General features: G+C 41.8%; 2 protein-coding genes across 8 annotated transcripts in view; one reads left to right on the top strand and one right to left on the bottom strand.

The window, feature by feature from the left end:
- The window catches only part of LOC150039013 (uncharacterized), a 100,481-nt gene that overhangs the window by 36,256 nt on the left and 36,229 nt on the right, over positions 1 to 27,996 (bottom strand). The window lies entirely within an intron of this gene.
- LOC150039015 (zinc finger protein 799-like) lies at positions 2 to 27,954 on the top strand. 7 transcript variants are annotated; one of them, XM_090328069.1, is made up of 8 exons: positions 2 to 279; positions 3,060 to 3,120; positions 3,360 to 3,481; positions 10,580 to 10,706; positions 10,901 to 10,961; positions 11,251 to 11,741; positions 12,040 to 12,501; positions 14,466 to 14,770. In XM_090328069.1, coding segments are annotated over exons 2-8 (1,275 nt in total). In that variant the 5' UTR covers positions 2 to 279; positions 3,060 to 3,110; the 3' UTR covers positions 14,468 to 14,770. The 7 variants fall into 7 exon arrangements, with proteins under 7 accessions (XP_090184195.1, XP_090184194.1, XP_090184196.1 ...); XM_090328068.1 differs by lacking the exon at positions 14,466 to 14,770 and adding an exon at positions 13,551 to 13,787 and having other exon boundaries at positions 3 to 279; XM_090328073.1 differs by lacking the exon at positions 14,466 to 14,770 and adding an exon at positions 13,551 to 13,771 and having other exon boundaries at positions 19 to 279; positions 11,617 to 11,741.

Here is a 27,996-nt window from a genome sequence, read left to right as displayed (position 1 = left end):
CAGTTTTATTCCCTCTCTGCTGCCCCGAGGCCCAGGAGGTCACAGCCTCGGCAATGCGGTCTGGAAGCTGAGCTGCGATCCTGAGTGTGGCCTCTCGGGCTCTTCCCTGGACGCCAGCGCCCTCCACCCCGGGCCTCGGCCCCGCTGCTGACGTTTGTCCGGGTTAGACTCCCACAGACGTCATGGCCCGGGCTGGTTTCAGAGCCGCCCACGGGTGTGTGGGGTGCAGCGCCTGTGGATCTCCGCGAGGACAGCAGGGTGCGCGGGGAGCGGGAAGTGGTGAGTGCGGACACCGGTCCACGGTCAGGATCCTGGGCGGGGTGGGGGGCGGATCCGGAAGGCAGGGCCTCAGCTGGGTCTGGTAGGCCCTAAGGGGCCGGGTAGTGAAGAGCTCCTCCAGGTAGTGAAGGGCTCCTCAGCCCTCCAAGGCCTGGAGAAGGGCTAGGGCGGGGCGGGGCTGGCAGCGGGCATCTGAGTCCTAGGAGTCCTGCCACCCGGTCCTGGCCATCCTGTCTGCTCCAGAGGAGGTGAAGTCACCACAGGCTGGGGATTTTCCATCCTGGAAAAGACTCCTGGTGTAATGGTGGAGAGAATTGATGATTCATTTGTGACATCTGAATTTCCACCTGTCTTCCACATTGCCACCCTCCTTGGAAAGGGGGATCCATACGCACCCACGTGGTGGCGGTGGATGTTGGGAGATCTGTTGTCCTCTCTGACCTGTACGGATTTCAGACTTGTTTTATGATATTGTGTGTGTGTGTGTGTGTGTGTGTGTGTGTGTGTGTGTGTGTGTGTGTGAGTGTGCTCACACGCACAGGTGTGGGCGCTAAATTCGGGGCCTGACTACTGCCCCTGAGCTTTTTCACTCAGGCTGGTGCTCTACCACTTGTGCCACAGCTGCCCTTCCTGCTTTCTGGTGGATAATTAGAGATAAGAGTCTCACTGATGTTCCTGCCTAATCTAGCTTTGAACCAGAAACTACACTTGTCATCCTCCGGGGTAGCTAGCATTGCAGGCTGCCTGTGTCCCTGGCAACAAGCTAGATGTTGACTTTTGATTATCAGGGGTTTTTTTATTGTGATTAATAAGGATTACATTATATTCACCAGATAAAAGGTGCATAACTTCACAAACATTGATACTCTTTCTCATGACATGGTCCCCATTTCCCTTCCAATCCCCCCCCATCTTGATTTCCCCTCTTCCCTATCCAATTTCAAATAACCAATTAAGCACATATAAAATATATCAGATAACAAGGTGAAATATTGTAATAATATGAGATAACCAAGGGATGGCAAAAGAGATGAGTTCCTGGTGCAGGTCTGCCAGGTCCAAGCCCCTAGCCCTGCCTCTAGCAATTCATGCACACCTCTACCTGAGGGTGGGTGGGGCCTCACCTCTTAAGAGTTTTCAGGAATTTCCTATCCTTCACCACAATTCTAAGGTGCTAACTTTGGACAAAGTTTTACAGCTTACTGGTCATAAGCTACACCTATGTCATACTTATAGTTCTCATCCATGACTCTTTTGGAACCCACCAAACTTCAGTGGACTGACTGTTTTTATTCACCTCAAATATCTTTCCTTTTAGATAGAAAACAGTCAAACCTTAATTTCCACCAGGTGTGTGAGGATGTTTGTGGGTGTTGAATGAACCTAGAATTGTAACATATACAGAAACATGTTTCCAGAATGAAGGGTTAAGAAGAAAAAAGGGGTTAGCAAGCAGGAACCAATAATCAGAAAGCCTAAGTTAGAACACTGAACCACTTTGTCTCTTGATGCCAACTTTGAAGGAGAAATGGGAGAAAGAAAGACAAAATTGTAAGGATAAACAGATTCTTTTTCTCAATGATTTACTTATATAGATTATTAGTCCTGTTTCTATATACATAACATGTCAAACTCAACTACCATGAAATTTCTAAAATGGACTCACTGTTTTGTTTTGTTTTGTTTTCCTTTTAGAAAAAAAGAAGGTAAAGATCACATACTTTTCTTCCACTTTCTTCATTTCAATTTTTTTTGCCAGTCCTGGCCTTAAGCTCAGGCCTAAGCACTGTCCTTGGATTTTTCTCAAGGCTAGAGCTCTACCACTTGAGCCTCAGCACCACTTCCAGCTTTTTCTAAGTATGTGGTACCAAGTAATTGAACCCGGGTCTTCGTGCATGCTAGGCAAGCACTCTACCACTATGCCAAACTCCCGGCCCATTTCAAATTCTTAACTGAAACATTACATGTAACAATAGCTGGTCCTAACTTCTATAAAAGGCTATAACAATGGCTGGGAGTTTGGCCTAGTGGTAGAGTGCTTGCCTATCATGCAGGAAGACCCAGGCTGGATTCCGCAGTACTACATTCACAGAAAAAAGCCGGAGGTGGTGATGAAGCTCAAGTGACAGAACTCTAGCCTTGAGAAAGTCCAAGGACAGTGCTCAGTCACTGAGCTCAAGCTCAGAACTGGCAAAAAAAAAGACTAAATCACATTAAGTTTCTTTGCCAACATAGACAGTTACAACAATTCTTTTATAGTTGCCTTAAACATAGGCATGAGAAAAACTTACTGAAGGAATTGAAAAGGAAAAGGAAAACCATAGAGAAAAGAAATGGATGATAAATGTAACAAATAATTTTGAAACACTCAGATCTGAGAGTCAACTATTTAAAAAGCCCCAAAGGACAGAGTGAACACAATCTATTGTTCTAGTCAGCAAAATAAGACAGAAATCTCACACGTAAGAAATACTGTTTTGCATATGCATTTCAGAAGTTTCTGTTAGGAAGTGAGTGGAAGATAGAGATTTTCTTATTCAGGACTTGAGAGCATAGAATAAAGAAACAGATTTCTCATAATCGATTACTTCAAGCGGAATGTGCATGAGATTATGAACATGTGCAGTATCACTGTCGGTGAATGTAAGACCATGCTCACTCTGGTCTCTCTTTCTTTTTTTTTTTTTTAGTAAGACATGATTTTATTTGTATGCTTGATAATCACACTCTATAGAACAGGTAACAAAAATAAAACAAAAGCTTTGTTCTTAAAATTCTAGGGCTGAAAGTCATTCTTTGGGAAGAGCTTCAGTGATTCCTCTGAGAAAAGAATGAAGTCTGGTGAGTTGAATGACCTCCTTCCCCAAAAAGTTTTTGTTGTTTTTCAACATGCACACACAGAGAGACACAAAAGGCAATCTAATTCTTTTATATAAATCCGTATCTTCCAGAAACTTATTCCCCCAATTTCATTATCTTTCTGCCTCCCAGTCTTGACTAAAGCATAGGCTAATGTGGTCCTATCTTTACAACCCTTTACTGCTTTATTTATGTATTTATGATTCTTTGCTGCCTTCTAGCCTCAGTGCTGGTAACAAAGCATCTCACAAATCACGGAGTCCAGGATAAGAGGAGACAATTTAAAACCTCCCAGGAAGATTTTGGAGATATCTGTCTCTCTTGGGGGCTTGGTATTTCAAAGGTCAGTCCTGGGTCTCTCCATTTTGATGACTAATGTTAAATTGTTTTGACATTTTACAAAAATATTTAGCTATGCTTATTTACATAGTTTCATCCACAGAGCACACAGTAGGCACATATTTGTCGAACAGAATCCTTAGATGGATAAGAAAAATGGAGACAACCCTCCAAATCTCCTTTCTCCCACATATTAAGAGCCCAATAAGGTTAAAAACTACAACTCAATTTATACAAGCCTCTCTGCATTCCTTTTTTACTTCAAGCTATGTAGCTATGCATTGGTTTCAGAAAGAAAAGGATGACACAACCACACACAATGGGGAAATTCCAGGATCACTAAGAAAACATCATTATCCTAAATCACAAACACTTTCTTTTAATACTGGTTACTACATGGGAGACTGCTTAGAGTGCTGTTGTCTACCCACTTGCACAATTAGTCCCGGAAAGCCATTGCAGAACATGTAGAACCTAAAGATGCCACATCCTGGATTCACAGCTAACCCCTAACAGAAGTCTAAGGACTATGTCAGCACAGAAGCATTAAGTAGTACAAACGTGAGACAAGCATGCAAGACATATCCCCCCCACCTGATGGTCCTGGGGGTTGGAACCCAAAGAGGCTTATGCTTGCTAAACTGGTCCACTACCACTCACCAGCCCAATTTTATTTTATTTTATTATTTTTATTTTAAGATAGGGTCTCCCAATGTGTATAGCCCGGGCTAGCCTTTACCTCTGAACCTTCCTACTTAAGCCTCCGAAGTGCTGGGATTGTATCACCATACCTGTCTTTGGAAGACATTTTTTTTTATTTGTTGATTTTTGGGTTTCTTTTTCCCATCTTGGGGCTTGAACTCAGGACCTGAGCACTGTCCTTGGAGTTTCTCAAGACTAGAGCCCTACCACTTGAGCCACAGCACCACTTCCAGCTTTTCTGTTTTGTATGTGGTACCCAGGAATCCAATCCGGGTCTTCCTGCATGCTAGGCAAGCACTCTACCACTAGGCCAAACGGGCCCTGGAAGATATTTTTTAAAATAACATTTGACATCAAGCATCACGACTGAAACTTCCTAGACCATCAGCAATCATTTGGCAACGGTGATAAAAAGAAACTGTGAGTGGGGTTGACAAGTTCTGCGTTCTGCATTTCTTTAACTTGATTTATACTAGGCCCCACCCTTAAAGTTCTCTTCTAATTATCACACAACCCATTACCTCTCCATTCATTCTGAGTCTCATAAAGTCTTCCTACGGCAGAAAAACAAATACATGTATGTATATACACGGGGCTAGTAGAACCTGTTTCAGGATGGCTGGGTTTTGTCCCCAATAGGACCCAACTCCCCCAGGACCCCCAAAAGGCAGCAAAGAGAATGCACTTGGGAGTGGCCCAGAGGCAAAGAAGCAGGTCTTTTTTTGTTTGTTTGTTCATTCTGGCGGCAAGGTCACTCAGGCTCTGACCACATTGGGGTGTTCGAAGGTCTCCAGGTGCCTCAGCACCGCCACCTCGCGGATGGTGGAGAGCGGCATGCCCTCCTCGCCTGTCTGCACCCGCACATGCTTCAGTGCCAGGAACCGACCCCGTTCTTCAGGTCGCGGGCCTTGAACACCTTGCCATAGGCGCCCTCCCCGATCTCCGCCACGCACTCGTACTGCTGGTCCACTCGGCTCAGCCCTTCCTTCTCCATGCCGTCCAGTCCAGCACTGCATCCCTGGGGCCGGTGGGGGTGCGCTCGCCGGCTGGAGCCTTCGCTCCCTCGGTTCAGCTGGCCTTCGCCCTGCCCGCTCCGGCGCTCAGGTGCCCCGGCTGCCCGGATTCTCATGGCCACCGAGACTGGATGGAGCGACCTCCCCACTGGCTGGCCTGGCTTGACTGTGATGCAGCAGCCAGGAAACTCCACCTGTGGAGTCTCCGCACCACTGCTGCCTGAGAGGAGCGAACCACCCATCCCTCCTCTTCCCTCCCCGAAGCTAAGTGTCTACCCCGACACCAAGGCAATCACATACTCTGCCAGGGTGCGCCTCTGTCCGCAGTCTGAGCACCTGCGGGGCCCAGCGGCTCTGGGCCTCCTGAGGACAGCAGCGAGTGTCAGTCCTTGTCTGCACTTGTCCTGGCCACGCGGAGCAGGTAAGGAGACTGGGGAGCCGGCGTCCCCGCTCCCTCCCCCGAGGGGGTGGGCACAGAGGCGGAGGGCGGAGGGACAGCAAAGGGCGCCGCCCCAGCTGCACTGGGGGCAGTCTGGGGCCTTGGGGCTCCTGCCAGGGCTTGGGGGCCCAAAGTGGGGAGGCTGCCAGGGCGGTCGCTGGAAGTGGTGCTGAGGCTCAAGTGGTAGAGCTCTAGCCTTGAGAAAAATCCAAGGCTTTTTCTAAGTATGTGGTACCAAGTAATTGAATGTGCATGAGATTATTAACATGTGCAGTATCACTGTCGGTGAATGTAAGACCATGCTCACTCTGGTCTCTCTAATGTAATCTTTCTCTCTATCCACATTGGCCAAAAGATGAATTACGTAGACATTCTTTATACTTTGTGAACACATCTTGTCTAGACAGCACTCTAGTGGTAGAGTGCTTGCCTAGCATGCATGAAGCCCTGGGTTCAATTTCTCAGTGCAACATACATAGAAAAAGTCAGAAGTGGTACTGTGGCTTAAGTGGCAGATTCCTAGCCCTGACCAAAAACTGTCCAAAGACAGCGCCCAGGTCCTGAGTTCAAGCCCTAGGAATGGCAGACAAAAGAAAAAGGGAAAAAAAGAAAAGTAACTTGTCTATGTTGTTTCCTTGTCAGAGTAACAGTGCCTTCATAGAATGAATGACAGAGTTCCTTTCTTTCCATGTAGTGGGACATTATTGATACTTCTTTTAGTCTGGAAGAATTCTATAGTGAATCTCTTCATTCCAGGGCTTTTCATTACCTTGGCACTGTTACTTCTAGCAGTGAGGGGGTCAGGTGGTCTCCCTGCAGTTTCAGTTCTCTCAGATCTCACCCATGTAGGGGGAGGGGGGCCACCTGCTGCCATATGTGTTGCTGATTGCTTTCAGTCCCATCTAGCAGCCAGCACCCAGGGGCAGCAGATAGATCCTGAGTGCTGCTGACTCTCTTCCTTCCAAAGGCTTGGATGATTCTCCTCCAGGGATCCCAGTCCACTGATCAGAAGGCACACCACTGTCCAGCATCTTGGAGCTGCTTTCATTTATCAGCTTTCAGAGGTCCTAGAAACTGGCCCCTGTTTCACTATGGAAACACTTTTTTTTATTGCCTAGGAAACACTTAGCTTTAATTTTTTAATCTATAAGTATACATATATATATATATTTTTTTTCAGAGCTGAGGACCAAACTTAAGGCCTTATACTTGCTAGGAAAGTGCTCTTCCACAGAGTCAAACTGCCAACTCCTTAAGAGGCTCTTAAGCAGGGGCTTCCAAGCTATTCCCATTGGATCTTTCAGCTCACCCAAGTCAAAACTTGTTCGTGTTTACTACTGGTTCTGGAAGCCATTTCCCCATTGGACAGTACATGTACACTGTGACAGAGTGTGCCAGACTCAGAGCTTCAGAATCGAACCTGGGCCTTGTTGGATGCTAGACAAGAACTCAACCACTGGGCAAAACTCCCAGCTGTAATATTTATTTGCTGTTTTTTCTTGCCAGTCCTGGTGCTTGAACTCAGGGCCTGGCACTGTCCTTGGGCTTTTTCAAGGCCAACACTCTATCCCTTGAACCACAGCACTACTGCTGGCTTTTTCTGTTTATGTGGTAATGAGAAATCAAACCCAGGGCTTTGTGCATGCTAGGCAAGTACTCTGCCACTAGGCCATGCTCCCTTTCTATCTTCCTTTCTTCAATGCAAATCCTGGGTCTTCGATGCAGGGCAGTGTTCCTTGTTTTTTTTTCACTCAAAGCTGATTCTCTACCACTTATTCCTCCCACTTCCAGATTTTTGCTGGTCAATTGAAAATCAGAGTCTCATGGACTGGCCTGTTTATCCTGGACTTGTGACATGATCCTCACATGTCAGTCTCCCAAGTAACTAGGATTTTAGGCATGATCTACTAACCCCAGCCCCATGAATCCTTTTAGCCATGTCTTCTTCAGACACTGTACTGAGGTCTCTTAAGACTCCTGGAACTGAGATTGCTCCTGTTTTCAATAGCTTCAAGTACTTAAGTCTTGCACAGAAGGCCCTCTTCCAAGATAATGCTTTCTTCAGCTTTCTGCAATATGAGAAGCTAGATTGTCTTATCCTTTGCTGATGTGTCATGTGTCCCATGCTGGGAGAGTCACTACCCTGCCAGGTCCAAACACTGTAATTAGGCTCTGAATAGAAGTCACTTCATTAACCAGGTTTGTCACCATATTACCTTGTGATGAGGATGGGGCCTCTAGACTCACTTCCCGTGCAGCCAGGGCTAGAGCTGCAGTCTCTTACTTTCTACTGTCACATTCCTGTGTACATGCTCTCCCTTGTCCTGTCTGCTTTTCATAGGTCCTGGAGCCCTTGCTTTCCCCTTAGAACTTTTTTTTTATTTATTTTGTCGGTAGTGAAGCTTAACCTGAGCTTTTCCACTCAAGGATATTCTTTAAGTCATAGCTTCCCTTCAGGCATTTTTGGTGATTAATTGGAGATAGAGTCTCACAGAGTTTCTTTCCAAGCCTGACTTGGAACTGTGAACCTCAGATCTCAGCCTCCTGGTAGCTTGGTTATAGCTATGAGGTGGTAGCACCTGGCCTTCTATTTTTAATTGTATCTCTGTATGATTACACACTGAACACTATTCTTTTACTTTTGACCCTTGAAAGTTCCAAAAGCAAATGCTGAAGTTGTTCCAGATGAAATCCTAGGATCTTTTTTGCCTTTGTAGGTTTCACACATGTATGAGGTTAGAGACAGCCTGCTTCCTCATTTATTAAGGTGGTCCTGATGTGGGGGCCATTTAAGATGACTTTTCAAAACACATATATATGTGAGAGAAACAAATCCACATTACATTTTCTGGATATTAAAAAGATGGCACATGTTTCACAGGACTACAGTCATTTACCACAGTGAGACCAAAGGAGGACATTTTTAGGAGAGGAACATGAAGGGGCAATGCCTCTGTGCATCAGATCATATAAAATAATGCTTATCTAAATGAACTCCAGCATGTGGAAATGGGGATTCTTTTTCTTTCTTGTTGTTTTCTTTTCATCTTCTTTCTTTGTGTATATATGTCTTTACCAGGTTAAGGAGAAACAGAAATGGCCAGGCAAACAGTGAATAAATGTAACAGTGGTATGTTTAACTATAATGAAAATGAACTAAGAACTTGTGGATTGGGTTGAAAAGGCAAGGGATAACATTGTCCAAAAAGAAATGTATTTAGTCCTTGACTGATATAACCATGGTCTCCTGTACATCACCTTTACAATAATAACATTTCGAAAAGATGGCATATAGAGCCTGGACTTTAGCTTAGTGGTAGAATGCTTGTCTAGCATGCACAAAGTCTGGGGTTCAATTCCTTGGTATCACTAAATAGAAAAAATTTTGAAGTGGTGCTGTGGCTGAAGTGGTACAGCTGTAGCCTTGAAAAAGTCCAAGGACAGTGCTCAGGCACTGAGTTCAAACCCCAGGACTGGTCAAACTAAAAAAACGTGGCATATGTCCCGATGGCAATGTCTCAGATCTTTAATTTTAGCCAATCAAGTTAGTAAAGTGTGCATCATTTTCAATTTTATTCATGCATAACTAAAGGTATGTATGGTTTTAACATGTTTTACTTTGTGATTGTGAGTCAGTCCCAGGGAAATTTGTTTATATGTACAAAATTATCTTGATTAGCTAGTCATTCCTTGTGTATTTGTTTTTTTTCTTTTATTTATTTATTTTGCCAATCCTTGGCTTGAGCTCAGGGCCTGAGCACTGTCCTTGGCTATAGCTCTTCTACCACTTGAGCCTCACCACCATTTCTGGCTTTTTCCTATGTACGTGGTAGTGAGGAATTGAACCCGGGTCTTCGTGCATGCTAGGCAAGCACTCTACCACTAGGCCAAACTCCTGGCCCCTCCTTGTGTATTTTTATATAGTTTCATTCATTAGTGTACTGAACATATTAATCCTTTGTTTTGACTTGTATTGCACCTAATTTTCTTTTGTCTCCCTTAGTTTACACATATTAAACTCCTCCATGTGTTGGGTAATATTATTACAGACAAGGTTTTATTGGCTACAATACTTTGTGACGAGTGTTAGGACATAAGTCTGGAGTTGGGCCAGATGTCCATTAGCTCATTCCTGCAATCCTATCTACTCAAAAGATGGAAATCTAAGGACTAGAGTTCAAAGCTAGCCTAAGTAGGAAAGTTTATGGGTCTCCTTTCACCACTTAACCAAAACATGACTAGAGGCTGTGCTGTAGCTCATGAGATAGAGCACTCACCTTGAAGAAAAAAGCTACATGACAGTGTTCAGGCTGTGAGTTGAAGCCCAGACAAAAATACACGAGTCTGAAACAAATTATTTAGCCCTTGCTGACCTTGAACTTCAGATTGTGCTACATCATCCTCTCCATGCTTTAAATTTTAGGCCTTTGCCATTATGTAGGGGAAAGTGTTCTACTTTTAGCTTTCCTGTTTCAAGACAATTTAATTAATGTCTCTGATACAAAGAAATGAAGTACATGTTTCCCAATAGATGTCAGATTGTAGACTTGCTCTTACTGTGTGCTATCTACTGTGTCCTGAATGAATTTATGTTTTATCCTAGTAAGGATTCATGTCCCCTCCTTTGATCTATTTTGCCAGTCACTTTGTAGAATATCATCTAAACAAATTCAAAGTTCTTTTGTTCTTCCTCTGTTACATCATATTTTTCCCGTTTAGTTCTTTCTTCCTTTCTCAGGTTTAAGGAGTGCTAGAATTGTGGGTTTGTGGGGAGGAAAAAGTAACAAAGTACTATGTGAGAAGTACCATGTAGAAAAGATGTCTGGTGAGTATTTAATAATTGATATATAGACAACATAAGGTATCTTTTTGAAAAAAAATAAGATGAGACTCATCTCATTTCTGTGACTTTAACTCTTGTTTTGGAATTCTTTGTGGAATATTTTAGGAGACTGTGAACTTTGAGGATGTGGCCATCAATTTTACCCTGGAAGAATGGGCTTTACTGAGTCTTTCTCAAAGGAAGCTCTACCGAGATGTGATGGGGGAAATCATTAGAAATCTGGCCTCTATAGGTAAATATTGCCTTACTTAACCTGTGAGCTGTTCCTGCCCTGAGTGATGCTGCATGATTTGGAATGAAAAACTGAACATGTGGGTGAATAGATGATTATAAATATACTGTGATCACATTATTCATGATGATAGTTGCATTCTTAATATTTTTTATATTGTTGAAAAATCGTTGATTTCTATGTTTGCATTTTAGAAAAGAAGAAAGAAAAAGAAAAGACTGAAGTTAACTGCAAAAATCCCAGGGAGGAAGTAAGGTAATTGCACTAACCAGAGATAATACTATGCAGAGTGGCAGGAAATTTTTAAACCAAGCTGCTATACAAATGCACACAGATAGAAATTGATTTTATCTTAGAAAATTTTCCTTTTAAACTGTATACAAATGGAGCTCCAAAACTAGAAAATTCAGGAATCTAAAAAAATATGCCAGTATTGGGAGCATTTGGAGGACATCATGAAAGCTCAGGAGACACTTTCTAATGGTTTCCTAGTTTGCAAGCAGTTCTCAGTTTCTGTGTGTGTGTGTGTGTTTGTTTTTCACAGAACTCAATTTGTAGAGAGAGTGTCTGAACATGAACAGGGCAGTCAGTGTGAAGAAGCCTTCCAACAGGATGTGGAAAGCATTTTGAATAAGAAGACTCTACCTGGAGTAGCACCCTTTAATACCCATGTGTTTGGAGAAACCATCCTTACTCCTTCCCCCATGGGTATGCCCTTCAGAGCTCACACAGGACAGACAGCCTTTGTGAATCAGGAATGGGAGAAAATCCCCACCACTCATAAAGAATGTGGGAGAGCCTGCAGGAAATCCCATCAGGATCAAACTGGCCATAGAATGCACCATGAGGAAAATCCATTTGCAGCTATGCAATGTGAAAACTCCTGTAGCCATTCTTGTGTTTTTCACAGACATGAAGAAATTGACACTGAAGTTGAACCCTGCTGTGAATGTCTGCATTGTAGAAGACCCTTCCCTAACTCCACTACCCTTCAGGAGCACAAAAGAACTGTTCACACGGAGAAACCCTATAAATGTGAGCAATGTGGGAAAACCTTTCCTTTTTCTAGTTATCTTAAAGCACATGAAAGAACTCACACTGGAGAGAAACCCTATGAATGTAGGCAATGTGGGAAAGCATTTGTTTCTAGCAGCACCCTTGGAAGACATGAAAGAGGTCATACTGGAAAGAAACCCTATAGATGCAAGCTATGTGGGAAAACCTTCCCTTCCTCTCATTACCTTAAAGCACATTAAAGAATTCACACTGGAGAGAAACCCTATGAGTGTAAGCAATGTGGAAAAACATTTGCATTTTCCTGTTTCCTTCGAAGACATGAAAGTCTTCACACTGAAGAGAAGCCCTATAGATGTCTGCAGGGCGGGAAAACATTCATTCTTCCTCGCTACTTTGAAAGACATGAAAGAATTCACACTGGAGAGAAACCCCATGGTTGCAAGCAGTGTGGAAAAACATTTGTTTTTTTCTAGTGACCTCGAAAACATGAAAAGTCTCATGCTAGAGGGAAACCAAAACCCCATGGATGTAAGCAATGTGGGAAAACATGCTCTTCCTCTACATCCCTTAAAGAACATGAAAGAATTCACACTGCAGAGAAATGCTGCACATGTGTGCAGTGTGGGAAAACTTTTGCTTTCTCCTTTCTCCTTCGAAAATACGAGCAAATTCATACTGGAAAGAAACCCTATGAATGTAAGCAGTGTGAGAAAGCATTTGCTCTTCCCTATCATCTTCAAAGACACGAAAGTATACACTCCAGAGAAACCGTATGAATGTAAGCAGTGTGGAAAAACATTTGTTCTTATTATCTGAGTATGAAAAGTTCCAGAGGTCTAGGCATGAACCTTTGGTTTCTGGCTTGTTTTGCTCTTTTGAGACAGCCTCTCACTGTTAGTGTAGTCCTGGGTAGCTTAGAGCTAGTGATTTTTCTTTAAGAGGAGAAGCTGTTTCCTGTATATCCTTACAGTTGCTATTGCTATTTCAGATCCTGAGATGCGGAGAGCTCTAGGCATAGATTGCTCTTTTTCGACAATGATAAACCAACCCAGGAATAGTGCCCAGTGAACCTCTGTATCCTGAGATTTGGGAGAGTAGCTGGCTGGCTGTTGAAGTACAGGCATCTGCCAAGTCTCCAGCTAGGGATGGGATTCCTGGGATTTCCAGAAGAAAGTGGACAAATACCAGCAGCCAGCCTGGAAGATACCAGTCTGGCAGCTGAATGAGGGGTGGATGAGGAGGTTCTGGTAGGAATGTACCTCAGTCTTTTATTCACAATGGGTCTCACTAACCCAGGGTGATATGAAACTGCAAAAGAAAGCATTAATTTTGTACTACTGAACATGTAACTTTTCTCTCCGTGTGTGTATAAGTGTGCATTTGTGTGCGAGTGTTACGTGCACACACACAAGTATGTGTTGAGGCTTGAACTTAGGAATTGGGCACTGCTCCTTAGCTTTTGAACTCAGGGCTGTAATTCTACCTCTTGAGCCACATCTTCAATTCTGGCATATTTTGCTGGTTAAGTTGTGTTGAAACTCAGACTTTTCTCCCCCAGGTGGCTTTGAACCTCAATCTTCAGATCCTGACTATCTGGAATTACATGTGTGAGCCTCAAACCATCGCTTTTGTTTTATGTTTGAATATGCTCTACCTAAAACCATAAGAAGGAAAAGCATTGACTGTTTCAAACATGAACAGGCTGGGAGCTGGTGGCTCATATCTGTAATCCTAGCTATGCAGGAGGCTGAGATCTGAGGATGGAGGTTCAAACCCAGCCCTGGCAGGAATATCCATTGACTGACACTCTTATCTGTAATTAACCAGAAGAAAGAAGAGGAAGAAAAAAGAGAACAATTGGAAAGAAAATCAAGGAGGAAAGAATGAAAGCAAGCAAGTGTGTGCTCAGATAGTAGAGCAGTACCCTGGCTACCATGGCCCCCTGGGACCCATGCAGGCTTGTGCACCTTGGGTGTGATATGGAAGGCCATGGGATTCCCTTCCCTCCCCCCCCATCCAGTAACTGATCCTGGCTGTTCCTACCTTGCGCTGAAGGGAGCAGCATGACAGAAAATACTGCATCTTCCTAAAGCTCCCAAGCGCATCCACTAACCAGAAAGCAGATCAAGGCAATTTCCAGCCAAGGAACCCAAGGCCTCCTCTCCCACCTTCCCATGTGCAGAGTGGGTGTGCCCGAGAATGGGGGCGGAGGCCAGAGGAAGAGGGTGGGACAGCACAACCCCAATGCCAGTGCCTCCAGCCAGTCTGCTAGGGTCTAGGGGCATCCTCACTGAGGACTGAGCATTGATGGTTTAGCTAGATCCTGCCAACCACTAGATGTCATCCGTGAGAGAGGATACATGATGAGCTGCTTCCTGTAAATTACCCACAGGGGCAGCACTAGTCCTCTAGATCACATGTGTGTGTGTTTGGGCTTGATCTCAGGGTTAGAGCTCCATCCTTGAGCTTGTTTGGCCCAAAGCTACACCTATCACTTGAGCTATGTACTACTATCAGCATTTTCTGAAAATAAGAGTCTCATGGCCTCTCCTGGCTGTCTGAACCATAGCCCTCAGATCTCAGCCTCTTGAGTAACTATGATTGCAAGACATGAGGGGCCAGTGAGTGCATGTTTTCAAGGTCTGGTGTGTGTGTGTGTGTGATCCTGAAAGTTCTTCGTCACTGATGATCGTTATGTGGGTGGGGGTGACTTAGGCCCTCTTTTGCACTGCGTTCCCATAGGACCCTGTGAACACCTCTGCTGTAACATTTAATGCCCACGTGCCTGGTTTCTCCTCCAGTGAGTGCCTCAGGGACAGCGACAGCAGCATTGTATCCAAACCATCTAGAAAGGGATCATATTTTGTGAGTGAATTCTACTCAGGTATTAAATAAGTAAATAAAATTCGTAAGGATTTGATTGATAGCATAATACTCTTCAATGCACTTCCATGAAACTGGAACCTAGTAAAATGAGGAGAGATACATAGGGTTGAGGGAGATGGGGAAGAAGGAGACAATTATCAAGGTGCAGTGTACTCATTAACTCATTGAGTTAAAACCTCTTTGTAAAACTAATTAGAAATAATCACAGAAAAAATAATAATAATCACATCGGCTCCTCTCATTCTCCTGAGGTGGAAAGGTAATCAGATGCTTGGCCTCTCAGTTGACAAAGGGGCATGACAGTTCCTTGTTGCCTGCTCCTTGACCTTCCCTGCACACTGTCTTCTCACTTTGTCCCTCACCTGGTTCGTAGTCCTCTTACCCTGGCTCAGCCTTTCTCCATGCTATGTTTCCGCATCCCTGTTATATTAGTTATCCAACTTTGCCATTAAACACTACCACAGAGATCCTAAACACAGGCATTTATTTCCTCACACTTGTAGCTTCTGTGTAGAAAGCTAGGTTGGGAGGACTGTAGTTCTGGATCATCACAGGCAAAAAAGTTCATGTTAAACTTCATGTTAGCAGAAAACCTGGGCATGGTGGCACCTTCCTATCATCTCAGCTATTTGGAGGAAGCAGAATGTAGGATCACTGTCTAGCCACACTAGAGGCAAACATCAAAAATAACCTCAAAATAATCTCAAAATAACGATGCAGAACTAGGGTTTTCTGTATGACCAGGAGAACTGGTAAAAGCAAACCTGAGGCCTCCATTGTTCATTTTGCCCCAAAAGAGAACTTGGCTGAGTGTCTTTTTCAATAAAGAATTGTTGGAAAAATCTGTCTTTCTGTTTTCCTATCCATCCATCAATCTGTCTACATACATTGCTTGGCTGTGAACATATTTCCCATTAGTAAGAATTAGTGGGTGCCAGTAATTCACACTTGTACCAGGTTTGAAGCCATTCCAGGCAGAAAATTCTGAGATACTGTTACCTCTAAATAAGCAAAATTCCAGGGGTGGCACTGTGGATCATAAAAGCGCAGCAGTTAAAATAGAGACAGGAGAGATAGAGAAAATGAAAAATATTCTACTGAATGTTCAGACCTCATTTTTTCCATCCGTGCACAATCAAATTTATAGCATGCCATCTTTACCAAAGTGAATGTTGGAGCTTTTATATTTCAGTGAAACAATGAAAATATAAACAATTTACCATTAAAACTGTCTATATTTAATGACTTCCGGGCTATATTGAACTCATTTTTATCTTTAAAAAAAATAGACTGGCTGACATGGTAGAATCTCATTGTCACCATGGGTATAGTCACTAAAACTTTTCTTACCATACAGTTTCATCATACAATATACATAGTAGTCTGAATTATTGTGGAAAAATTTACAGATAAAACACTAAAAATAGAATAAGCAGATCATCCATATTTATAACTCATTCCAGTGTATGTGACAATTTTTCATATTTTTTTCCCAGTCTTCGGGCTTCAACTCAGGGCTTGGACAATTTCCTTAGGCTTTTTCAATTTTAGCACTCTACAACTTGAGCCACAGCACCATATCTGGCCTTTTCTGTGTATTTGGTACTGAAGAATCAGTTCTCGGGCTTTGTGCATGCTAGGCAAGCATTTTACCCCAACACCACTCTCCTGGCTTCTATGTGACAATTTTAACACTTGGGTGAAACCAAGTTTATGGGTACAAGATGGCAAATTACAGCCTGTGATGCCATGTAATTGAGACACATCCCTCATCTGTTATGTCATCTTTTTCTTATTTCACTTCAGCCAGGGATTCAAAATGGTTTTAGGACCACAGAAGTGAATATTGCTTTTCCACTCAAAAGTAGAATCAGTAAGGCCCAACATGTGGTTCGTAATGAACAGACAGGCCTTTCCCAATGAAGAGTAAGTTCTGTTGGTCAGCACCCCAACTCATAAGGGAAGAATTCCCAAATTGTTCAATTGCCATGAGATATTGTGCAATGGCATTTAATAAGAAGAAGCTGTGCTGTGGACTGAGGACACAGCTGTGTGGTAAAGACTACCTCAGCACCACCAAAAACTGAACTTAAAACCAAAGGCAAATTACATACTAATTTCAGCAGTTAACATTCAAGTATATTTGAGGATATCAGATTGCTATATTACAAACTCATACAGTCTGTTAAAAATCAAATATTATACTTGTATGTATTTTTCCAAATTGTCTCTGCTTGTTCCAATCAGTTGCATTTCCTGACCTAGAAAATAGTGGGAGTGTGAGGAAATGGTAGATGTCTTAGTTTTTGTTGCTATAATAAAAGACTTGACTCTGAGAAGTTTATGGTTCTGAAGGCTGCGGGGTCCCAGCCCAAGGCTGTATATCCAATGAGGATAGATGCATATCCCTCGTGGGTAGTGGATGGAGAGGCAGTGAGGAAGGGAAGGAGCCCTTTTAGGAGGAACTCATTCTTAAGGTTCTTCATCTGTAGCACTGACATTTGCTCATTCTTTAAAGGACCAGCTGCCTAGGGTAGTTTATTAATTTATGGCTAGCAGATGTGGATTTACATGTGTTCAGAAAAGGGCTTGGCATTGAGATAGAAATACAGGAAGATGGGACAGGAAACTACCTGTTATTCACACACACTGCAGGCAAATGATGACCTTACAAAACAGAGGACATGAGAAAGGTCTTCCTTCAGCAGTGCAGAATTAACATGCTTCATTAGTGCAGAATTAACAATCAACCCTGGAAATAGCTAACAATTTATAAAACTAAGACAGAGAATCCACTTGTTTGTAAGTAACTCAGTTGTTTCCAAAATTATGGCTCAAAAATTCAAATTATGCAGTACCAATTTATGATAGAAATCAGGCAGAATGTTGATGACGCTAACTAAAGTTACCCATGTGTTTACCACCCGTGTCTTATCTGAGTAGTCCCAACTGTAAGTGATATGCTTCCTGTGACATTTGGAAGAACTTAATAAAGAAAAAAACAGCATGCCAATATATCTTAATAAAGAAATGACATGCCAGTGGCTCATCCCAATAGTCCTAGATACTAAAAGGCTCAGGGGATCAGGGTTTGTAGCCACCTGGGGCAGGTAACAAGAGAGCACTATCTTCAGTTAACCAGCAAAAGGCAAGAGAATGGAGGCTTGACTCAAGTGGAACAAGACTAACCATAATCAAAAAGCCATATTTGAGCCTCAGATTACAAGTCTTAGCACACACACACACACACACACACACACACACACACACACACCATATTAAGAGCTTACCAGTATAACCCTCATCCCCAAACCAGGCAGAGATTCATCAAAGAAGGAGAACCACAGACCTGTTTCTTTGATGAACATCGATGCAAAACTTCTCAACAAAATACTGGCCAACTGTCTACAACAACTCATCAAAAAAATTATACACTATGATCAAACAGGTTTCATCACAGGGAGGCAAAACTGGTTCAACATACGCAAATCGATTAATATAATTCAACACATCAACAGGAGCAGGGACAAAAATCACATGATTGTCTAAAGAGATGCAGAAAAGGCATTTGATAAGATCCAACACCCCTTTACGTTAAAAGCTCTGGAGAAACTAGGAATCCATGGAACATTCCTCAATATGATAAAGGCTGTGTATGACAAACCCACAGCTAGTATTATACTTAACGGCGAAAAGCTAAAGCCATTCCCTCTAAAATTAGGAATGAGACAAGGATGCCCACTCTCGCCACTCCTCTTTAACATAGTATTATAATTCCTAGCAAGTGCAATAAAGCAAGAAGCAAGCATAAAGGGGAGCCAAATAGGGAAAGAGGAAGTAAAACTTTCAAGATCTGGTGGGCACTAATTATGGGATTAGCATTTGCAGAACTGACCATGGTCTCCAGAGCTATGGTAAATGTAAGAGGCGTCTAAGGTTCCTGCAGTACTGTATTTGTATGTGGTGTGACCCTCTGTGAGAATGGGAAAGCACAGAGGAGAAGCACTCAATGAAAAACACACAGCAGTGATTTCCCACTGAGAGCAATGCAGTGGGGAGCATCTCTGTATGGCAGACTGTGTAGCCCTCATTCTACTTTAACCTAAGGCATATTCGTGACCCTAATGCAACAATAACACATTGGTATTGTGTAACAATGGTAAGCAGTGGTGGTGTAAGTAATCTAAAAGACCTCAGAATTCAGGTGCTGGTTACTCACAGTCTAATCCTAGTTACTAAGAAGGCTGAGATGTGAGGATTGTGGTTCAAAGACAGACAGCCAAGGCAAAAAAAAAGTCCATAAGTCCCTCACATCTTATAAGATTCTCAGGAAAAGACAGTAATGGGCTTATGGCTTAAGTGGTAGAACACTAGTGTTAAGCAAAAAGAAGCTCAGGGACAGAGCTCAAGCCTGAGTTCAAGTCCCAGGTCAAAAAAAAAGGATAAAAGACCCCTGACATATTTAGTTGTCCAAACTTCATCCTCCTTTCAATGTGGTGGCCCTACCTTCACCCTCCATTTGATGTATATTTTGTATGGAGAAATACTCATAATATGGCAATTCAGACTCTTCCGAGACTGATTCAGACAACTTAGAGGAGACATTAGAATCATCTGTTCGAGTAATTCACCTACCATCTGTCGAATGTAACTGTAACCCCTCAAAACATTATAATAAAAAATAACAAAAAGAATCATCTGTTCCATTTATTTGGTGTGTGGTCTATAAAGTAAAAGTAGTTCAAAATGTGTATGTATTTCTGTAAGTACTTTCAATGCCATATATCAAATATATAAATATGGTAATTATTTATCTTTTTATATTAGCACTGAAGATACTTCTGAAATGAACATATTTCATTAAAGGTTAGAGGAAAAATTAAGAAGCAAATATATAAGATAAAGACATGACGATATTATTTTAGCTATATATAATGGCTACTATTGCTTTTATACGTTCTACTTTTTTATTGTAATTAATAGAAGGGTTACACTTATATTCCCCAGATAAAAGGTGCATTACTTCACATACATTGATACCCCTTCTCATGTTTTTGTCCCCCTTTCCCTCCTCCCACCCACTCCCCTCATTTTGTTTCCCCCTTCCCTTTCCTATTTCAAATAAACAAATAAATGTATATACCATATACCAAATAACAAGGTAAGATACTGTAACAATATGACAAGGGACAACAAAAGAGATGGGAAATAACATAGTACATTTAGAACAGCAATCACATATTATATTTCTCTTGTTTCCATATCCTGGAGGTCCTTTCATTTAGCCTCATCCTATGTAGCCTTTTGTAACTTGGTTTTGAGCTAATTGTAATCCTCTGCTAGGAGAGTCCAAGGTTTGTACTAATTATGACAAATGAGGGAAACCATTGAGCCTATGTTCCTTTGGGTCTGGATTACTTCACTTAATATGATTTTTTCCAAGTCTTTACATTTCCTTACAAATGGGGTGATATCCTTCTTTCTGATGACAATGGCTACTATTTCTAAATTATTTTTTCAATATTAATTAATACTGTTCAGTAAAAAGGACCTTGTTTGAACTGGCTTTATCATTTAGGCAATTTCTTCTTGATAAGCATTGAAAACAAGTGTTGTCGCTGCTATAGTTGTCAGGTCACTGGTCATGTCCTTCAAGCATGTGAGTATGGGAAAACCTTGCAGATACACAGAACTATGGCTGATGGGAATATTTCAGCAAGCAATTAACTCAAGAACATCCCATGAGCTTTGGAAGATAGGGTATCAAATACATAATTTTAAAAGTACTACTATTTCACTGGGATAGAATTAAATATAAAACATTTTCAAGAGAGGAATTGCTTATATATAAAAAGATGATATTCCCATGATAAGAGAATTCCTATATAGTGACTTAAACAAAAGAAAAGGTTATGCCAGCTGGGCTCTGGTGATTCACACCTGTATCCTAACTACTTAGGAGGCTGAGATCAAAGAATCAAAGTTTGAAACCAGCTTAGGCAGCAAAGTCTGTGAGACTCCTTTCTGCAATGAACCACTTAAAAATCCAGAAATGGAGCTGTGGCTCAAGTGGGAGACTGCTAACCTGGAACAAAATAATCAGTGCCTGGGCCCTAATTCAAGACTCAGGAGCAACCCCAAAAGGAAAAACGAGAGCTCTGTCCTAGATACACAAGGACAGAAAAGCATATTAACCTATGCATTAAGGAAAAGCTTTCAGTGAGAAGAGAGTAGTAAATCATATCAGAGAGTTCAATGGAAACTTTGTTCAGTACATTAGATTTAATAGAGCAAGTTTTACCACAATGTACAACTTTCCCCTATGAGAAAAAATTATAATAAGCTTTAAGATATAAAGCAAAAGGGCAATTCTTTGTTTCTTTGGTTTTCAGATTCAGCCGGTTCCAATCATTAAAATGAGGGCCCCTTACTCTTGCTCAGCTTTCTAGACCACTCCAGGGCTCTACCACTTGAGGCACAATGCCTACATCCGTTTTTGCTACTTATTATGGACAGGGAGTCTTCCAGACTGTTGTGATGAATTGGCCTTGAACTTGGACCTTCCAGTTCCCAGCCTCTTGATTAACAAAAGTATAAATTGTGTTTGGTAGGAAGATATTTCTTTATTCCGGTGGTAGGGCTTGAATTCTGGACCTGGATGCTGTCCCTGAGCTCTTTAGCTCAAGGCTAGTGCTCTACCACTTGAACCACAGCACGACTCCCAGAAGATATTTCTTTATTATTATTATTATTATTATTGTAATGTATAGAAGGATTACAGTTACATTCACCAGATAGTAGGTGTGTTGCTCAGAAAGTATTTCTTAAATGTGAGAAATATTTCCTTCTGCCATCATTCCTTTCCTATTCATTATGACAACACAGATGCCAAGGAAATGGGTATCTTTCTAGCTGCCTCCTGCTCATTCCCTGACTGTAAGGATAAAATGATGAACCTAGGCACTCTCTGCTCTGCGTCCCTGGAGGCATGTCTGTCAGTATTCTTTCTCTGGAGGAGCCATATCTCAATATGAATGTTTCCTCCTACTGGTATTCCTTTCAGCCACCAAGAAAAATCCTTCTCAATTCCTACATTGAAGGGATTCTGGAGACAATTCTTTGCTGATACAACACTACAATGTAAATATGCATCCTGTTTGTTCACTGATTAACTGTTTCTCCAGCGGTAAATTTTCAGAAGGAGAAATTGATTCAGTGTCTATACATAGCAAATATACAATGTAACACAATTTTATACATAATTTTATAAATAACAGAATTTTAACATGGCATAAACGACCAATTCTTTGTTCCTACAGGATATGTGGATTAATGGTTTCCTTCAACTTGGTTATAGTCTCTACAGGGTCTTTTATCTGTGTATACTCACAGCAGAATGTCCAATGTAAATCTATGCTAAGCTGTATTTACATCAGTCTATAAACACTTGATTGTATTTTTTTGATTCCACTCATTAAAATGAAAGATTCTGTTTGTTTTGCAATATTAAACACCCTTTCAATTATCTCCTTCAGACACAAGAAGTTAGGTTATGTCAGACTCTTATCTCCCTCAGTCTATATACTGAAGGTAACACTTGGACACTACATGGTATATTTACATCCTTATCTTGGGTATTAATGATATTCATATGAAATTATGACGTTGGAGCCTTTAGAATTATTTTCATTTGGTAAGAAGCTAAGGGTTAAAAACAAAATAGGATTCTTAATTCCTACTGCTCTGTAAGTCTGATTTGGATTTAAACTTTATCATGTGAGGCATATCAGAAGCACAAATCATAATCACATTTTGAGTATAAATCCAAAGAAGAACACAAAAACATAAAATGTCCATAGAAAATGTTAATTTGAAAAAAATGAAAAAATATATGTGCAGAAAGACTTAGAGAAGAATGGTTAACACAGGTGCAGTGACTTACATCTATAATCCCAGCTACACAGGAAGCTGAGAAGTGAGTATGGTAGTCCAAGGACATCACAGCAAAATATCACAAGTTTCAGCTCAATAAAAAGCTGGATGCTGTGGCTCACGTCTGTCACGTGGGCTCTGCCAGAAGCCCAGGGGGCCCATGCCGGTTCTGAGCCTCCTGTGGGACATGGAAGGCTGTGGGCCTTGAGGGGCCCTGAGGAACTAGACTTGGCCTGATCCTACCGGGCGCTGAAGTGAGCAGCATGGCAGAAAGGTGCTGCATCCTCCTGAAGCTCCCAAGTGCATCCACTACCCAGAGAGCAGAGCAAGGAGGTTTCCAGTCAAGGAACCCAAGGCCTTGTCACCACTGTCCCCTATGCAGAGTGGGCATGCCCGAGAGTGTGGGGGTGGAGCCCAGAGGAAGGGGGCAGGGACAGCACAGCCCCAATGCCAGGGCCTCTGGCCAGTCAGCTATGGTCTAGGGGCTTCCTCACTGAGGGCTCAGCATAGGATGGGAGAACTAGATCCTGCCAACCACTGGATGTCATCTGGAAGAGAGGAGACAAGTTGAGTCGCTTCCTGTAAATTATCCAGAGCTGCAGCACCCCTCTCTCAAACTCTGTTTTCGTGTGTGTGTGTGTGCGTTTGTGTCCTAAGGGTTGAACTCTGAGCTTCCTTTTTTTTTTTGTCAAGGCTGGCTTTAAAACACAATCCTCAAATCTCAAGCCCCAAACTAGCTCAGATTCAGGCACTGGGAACTGGATGTTTGAATTTTTAACAGACTACTTCACCTAGTCTTCCTTCTAAAGACTTCAAACCGGGAACTGGGATATCCATATTGCACATTTGGAGGGGCTGGGAGTTTGGCCTAGTGGTGAAAGTGCTTGCCTAGCATGCATGAAGACCCGGGTTCGATTCCTTGGTACCACATATAGAAAAAAAGCCAGAAGTGGTGCTGAGGCTCAAGTGGTAGAGCTCTAGCCTTGAGAAAGTCCAAGGACAGTGCTCAGGTCCTGAGCTCAAGCCCAGGAGTGGCAGAAAAAAAAACATCTGGAAACTGAGGCACAGAGAAAACAAGTAACAATTCAGGTGGCAGGGATTAACAGCGTTGCTTCCTATTAAGCTTCCTGGTCTCTGTGGCTTTCTGAAAGGTCTGACCCAGCTCCTGATTGGTCTACGCGCTTCTGTTCCTGCACCCCCTTTATAGGAAACACTGTGGACACTGGGATGTGTTCGTTCTCTGTGTGGTTGTCATGGGCACTGTAGTGTGCTGAACACCATCCGGGGCCTCCATCTTCATGTAAGAAGCACCTACCTTAGGTGTGGCAGCCAAAGTGTTCCCAGATATGGCCCCGCAGGCCCTTCTGCATTACAGGTAATCACATTCTGGTGCCCTGGCATCAGGTGATCACCACCTATGAGCCAACCCTCCTGTGTTGGTACACCAAGACCCAGAGGAGAAAGATTCCTCCATGCCCATCCATGCTTCTGAGATAAGATTTGTGCTCTAGAGTGCCAAGTGTCAGTAATCCTAGCTACTTAGAGTGCTGATATCTGAGGACAGCCAGAAAGAAAAGACCATAAGACCAAAATATCCAAAACCCAGAAGTGGAGCTGTGACACAAGGAGTAAAACACTATCCTTGATAACAAAAACTAAGGGACAATGCCACAGGCTGATTTCAAATACAAATATGAGCACAAACAATAAATGGAAAGAGAAAGGGCAGACTGACACTGTCTAAAAAGAAGTGAACCTATGACAGCGGGGCACTAGTGGCGAATGCCTGTCATCCTTGTACTCGGGAGGCAGAAATTGAGGATCACAGTTCAAAGCCAGCCCAATTAGTAAAGTCCATGAGACTCATCTCCAACGAATGACCGGAAAACCAGAAATGGTGCTGTGGCTCAAAGTGGTAAAATGTTTGAGCAAAAGAGCACAAAGGCAGTGCCCAAGCCCCCTGACTAGTAAAAGTTTGAAAAGAAAAATAAATGCATTCATTATCTGACTTTTGTAGCTGTAACCTTGTGTATATCACCTTTATAATAACAATAACAAATAAAACTTAAAAATAACCAAACAAATGAAATTTCCTCCCTGAAAGGATTACTGCCTAATACATCATCACAGAAGAGGGCCTGACAGGAGGCAAAGGGCAGCTGGTTGACCTGCAGGGTCACTGTTCAGTGCTCTGGTTCCTGCTCTGCCTCATGACGAAAAACCCAAATAAACAAACAAGAGGAGGATTTACAGGGAATGACAAGGAGTGAATTCTTCCCCATATTGTTTATGTCCACATGGTTTCTCACCATCATGTATAGTTTGATTCCCAAGGCACTTATACCAAAGACACTATTCACACAAAGTTTATGCAAATAGGTTTTTCTCTTTAGTGTGAATTCTTTCATGTCTCTAATGGTGAGAGAGTTGTGTGAAGAAAATCCCACACTGCTTACACATATAGGGTTTTTTTGTCTGAGTTCTCTCATGTTTTTGAATGTAGCAGGGATGAATAAATATTGTTCCACACTGCTTACATCCTTAGGATTTCTCTCCAGTGTGAGATTTTTCATGTCTTCAAAGATAACTAGAAATAATGTTTTCCCACATCACTCACATTGAAGGGTTTCTCTCTAGTGTTACTACTTTATTGTGCCTCAAGTTAACAAGACAAAGAGAATGTTTTTCCACATTGCATATATCTACAGAGTTTCTCTCTGGTGTACATTCTTTCCTGTCTTTTAAGGAAATGGGGAAGAATGAAGGTTTTCCCACATTGCTTACATCCATAGAGCTTCTATCCAGTGTAAGTTCATTAAAAGACCCTGGAAAAGGGGAATGTTTTTCATATTGTTTACATTCCTAGGATTTCTCTCCAGTGTGAATTCTTTCCTGGGCTTTTAAGGTAAGTAGAGGAAGGGTAGGCTTTCTCACATTGGTTATAACCATTGTGTTTCTCTGCAAGATGAGTTACTTTATGCCCTTGAAGGATACTGGAAACTTCTCTGTCTCCCTCTCTTTCTCCTTCTCTTTCTCCCTCTCTCTCTCCTCTCTTCCTCTCTCTTTCTCTCTCTCTGTATCTCCCTCTCCGCTACCTCTAACTAAGTATTCCCTGAAAAGAACCAAGGGAAAAATAGCGTAAGAGATTTATAATGTTCAAATGAACCCCTTTGAGAATCCAAAAGGAATTGTGGACTGAATCATTAGTCTTTACATTTAACAGCAGAGAGCCTATCAATGCCATTTCTTATTTGTGAGATTGTCTTATTTTCTGACTGTTATAATAGACCTTGTTCATTATCTCCTTTAGAGCATTTTTAATATCAGATCTGAGTGTTTTACAAATATTGCTTTCATCAAGTCTTTGCTTCTTCTACAGTTTTCCTTTTCTTTGATCCGCTCCTTTTGAATTGCTATGATAAGTTTTTCTCATGCCTAAATTCAAGGCAAGTATGATAGAATGATGTAGCTCTTTATATTGACAAAGAAGTTTAATATGATTTAGTTGTTTATATCAGTTGGGCCAGCTACTTGTCACACATAACATTTCAGTTCAAAACTTTAAAGAAAAAGGATGAAAGGTGTGATTTTTAAACCATTTTTTTAAAACATGGGTCAATTTCAGAAAGTTCATGATGGTGAATTTGACATGTTATATGTATAGAAAGATGATAATGTATTGAAGAAAAGAGTCCCATGAACTGTTTTTCCTTACAATTCTGTCTTCCTTAGATTTGGCTTCAGACAAAATGACTTGAGATTGCTAATATTACTTGTTACCACTGCAGCAACCCTTCATTTTGGAAACAAGCTTCTGAATGTGTTATAATTTGAGGTTCAACTGCCTTTCACAAATATCCTCACACATCTGTTGGAGCAAGGACTATAACACAATTGAATTTCAGAGTTTTTTGAGACTTGATTCCTTTCTACTTAAAAGGAAGAAAATTTGGGCCGGGAGTTTGGCCTAGTGGTTGAGTGCTTGCCTAGCATGCACGAAAACCTGGGTTCATATTCCTCGGTACCACATACATAGAAAAAAGCCAGAAGTGGTGCTGAGGCTCAAGTGGTAGAGCTCTAGCCTTGAGAAAGTTCAAGGACAGTGCCCAGGCCCTCAACTCAAGCCCAAGACTGGCAAAAAAAGGAAGAAAATTTGAGGCAAATAAAAAGAGTGATACTCTTGCACTTTAGTGGGTTTCAAAATGGAGTCAGGAATCAGAAATATCACTATTATATAGATTCAGCTTATGATCAGTAAACTGTAAAATCTTATCCTAAACTACCATATACCCAATTCATTACTATGATATGACTTCAGTTTCTTTTTTTGTATAAAAAGTACAATATTCATATGAAACAGGATAAAGAGAGAAAACTGAAATGTGCTTTTTGATGGTAGTGCTTTTAGATATTCATTTCATGTAAAAATGTCTCTGAAATGCAGCATTAATTACTAGAATGTTCTCTTGGCTCCCATCATCTCTGTTTCCTCTCCTCTTATTCTATGTTGCTCTGCTCCTTTGCTTTTGGATGAAGTATTTTCTATTCTGACATGTCTGGAATCACATAAATGGAAACAGTCAAACAATCTGTGGTTACTTTTGGCATTTCCTTCCCACTATATTCACCCAGTGAACTTCACGTGCAGTACTATCAATCATGAATAAAAATAATTTTCCTATTTTGGAGAAGTTTGGGGGAGAATGGCAAAATTTTATTTTCTATCATTGCCCTCATATCTGCCATGCAAGTGGCTCACACCTGTAATCCTCGCTACTCAAGAAGTTGAGATCTGAGGATCATGGTTCAAAGCCAGTTTGGACAGAAAAAATACCCATGAAATACTGATCTCCAATTAATCACTCAAAAAGAGGAAGTGGCACTGTAGCTCAAGTGGCAGAGTACTATCCTCAAACACAAAGAGGCACAGCACCTCGGCCCTGAGTTCAAGCCCCACAACTGACAAAAAAAAAGATGCAGGCATAAGATGATTGGTAACAGAATATTGTTGAAAATGAGGAAAATAATATAATGAAACTATAGCTAGTGTACTTTCAGTGGACTCCGTTTCCAATGAGGTTCTGGATTTGATGTTCTTTTAACCGTTATTTGGCCTTCTACAGCTAAATTTCTTTACAGATACAAGCTGTGTATTTCAGGTGGAAAGCTGCAGTGCCTCTTGGGTTCCAGATACAAGCATTGTGAACAGTTGTCTGGAGGAATTATGATGGAGATGCAGTCAATGAAATGGAAAACCAACTAGATGAGAAGACTACAGGTCTCATGACCAATACAGAAGGGATTTCCATCCTAAATTAGAGAGCACACTCTTAGGTTAGGTCCCAGTAGTCTTTTATGCTGTGACTCAACAAAGGACTTCACTGAGAGGAGCAGTTTGGGACTTATCTTTACAATGTCTTTGATGGTTACCTGCATGCTCATTGCTGGCTACATC

Source organism: Megascapheus bottae, unplaced genomic scaffold (genome assembly GCF_031878675.1).
Source record: "Megascapheus bottae isolate mThoBot1 unplaced genomic scaffold, mThoBot2.hap1 HAP1_SCAFFOLD_132, whole genome shotgun sequence".
NCBI lineage: Eukaryota > Metazoa > Chordata > Mammalia > Rodentia > Geomyidae > Megascapheus > Megascapheus bottae.
The sequence above is the reverse complement of the archived record's forward strand: the minus strand, read 5'-3'. Positions and strand labels throughout refer to the sequence as shown.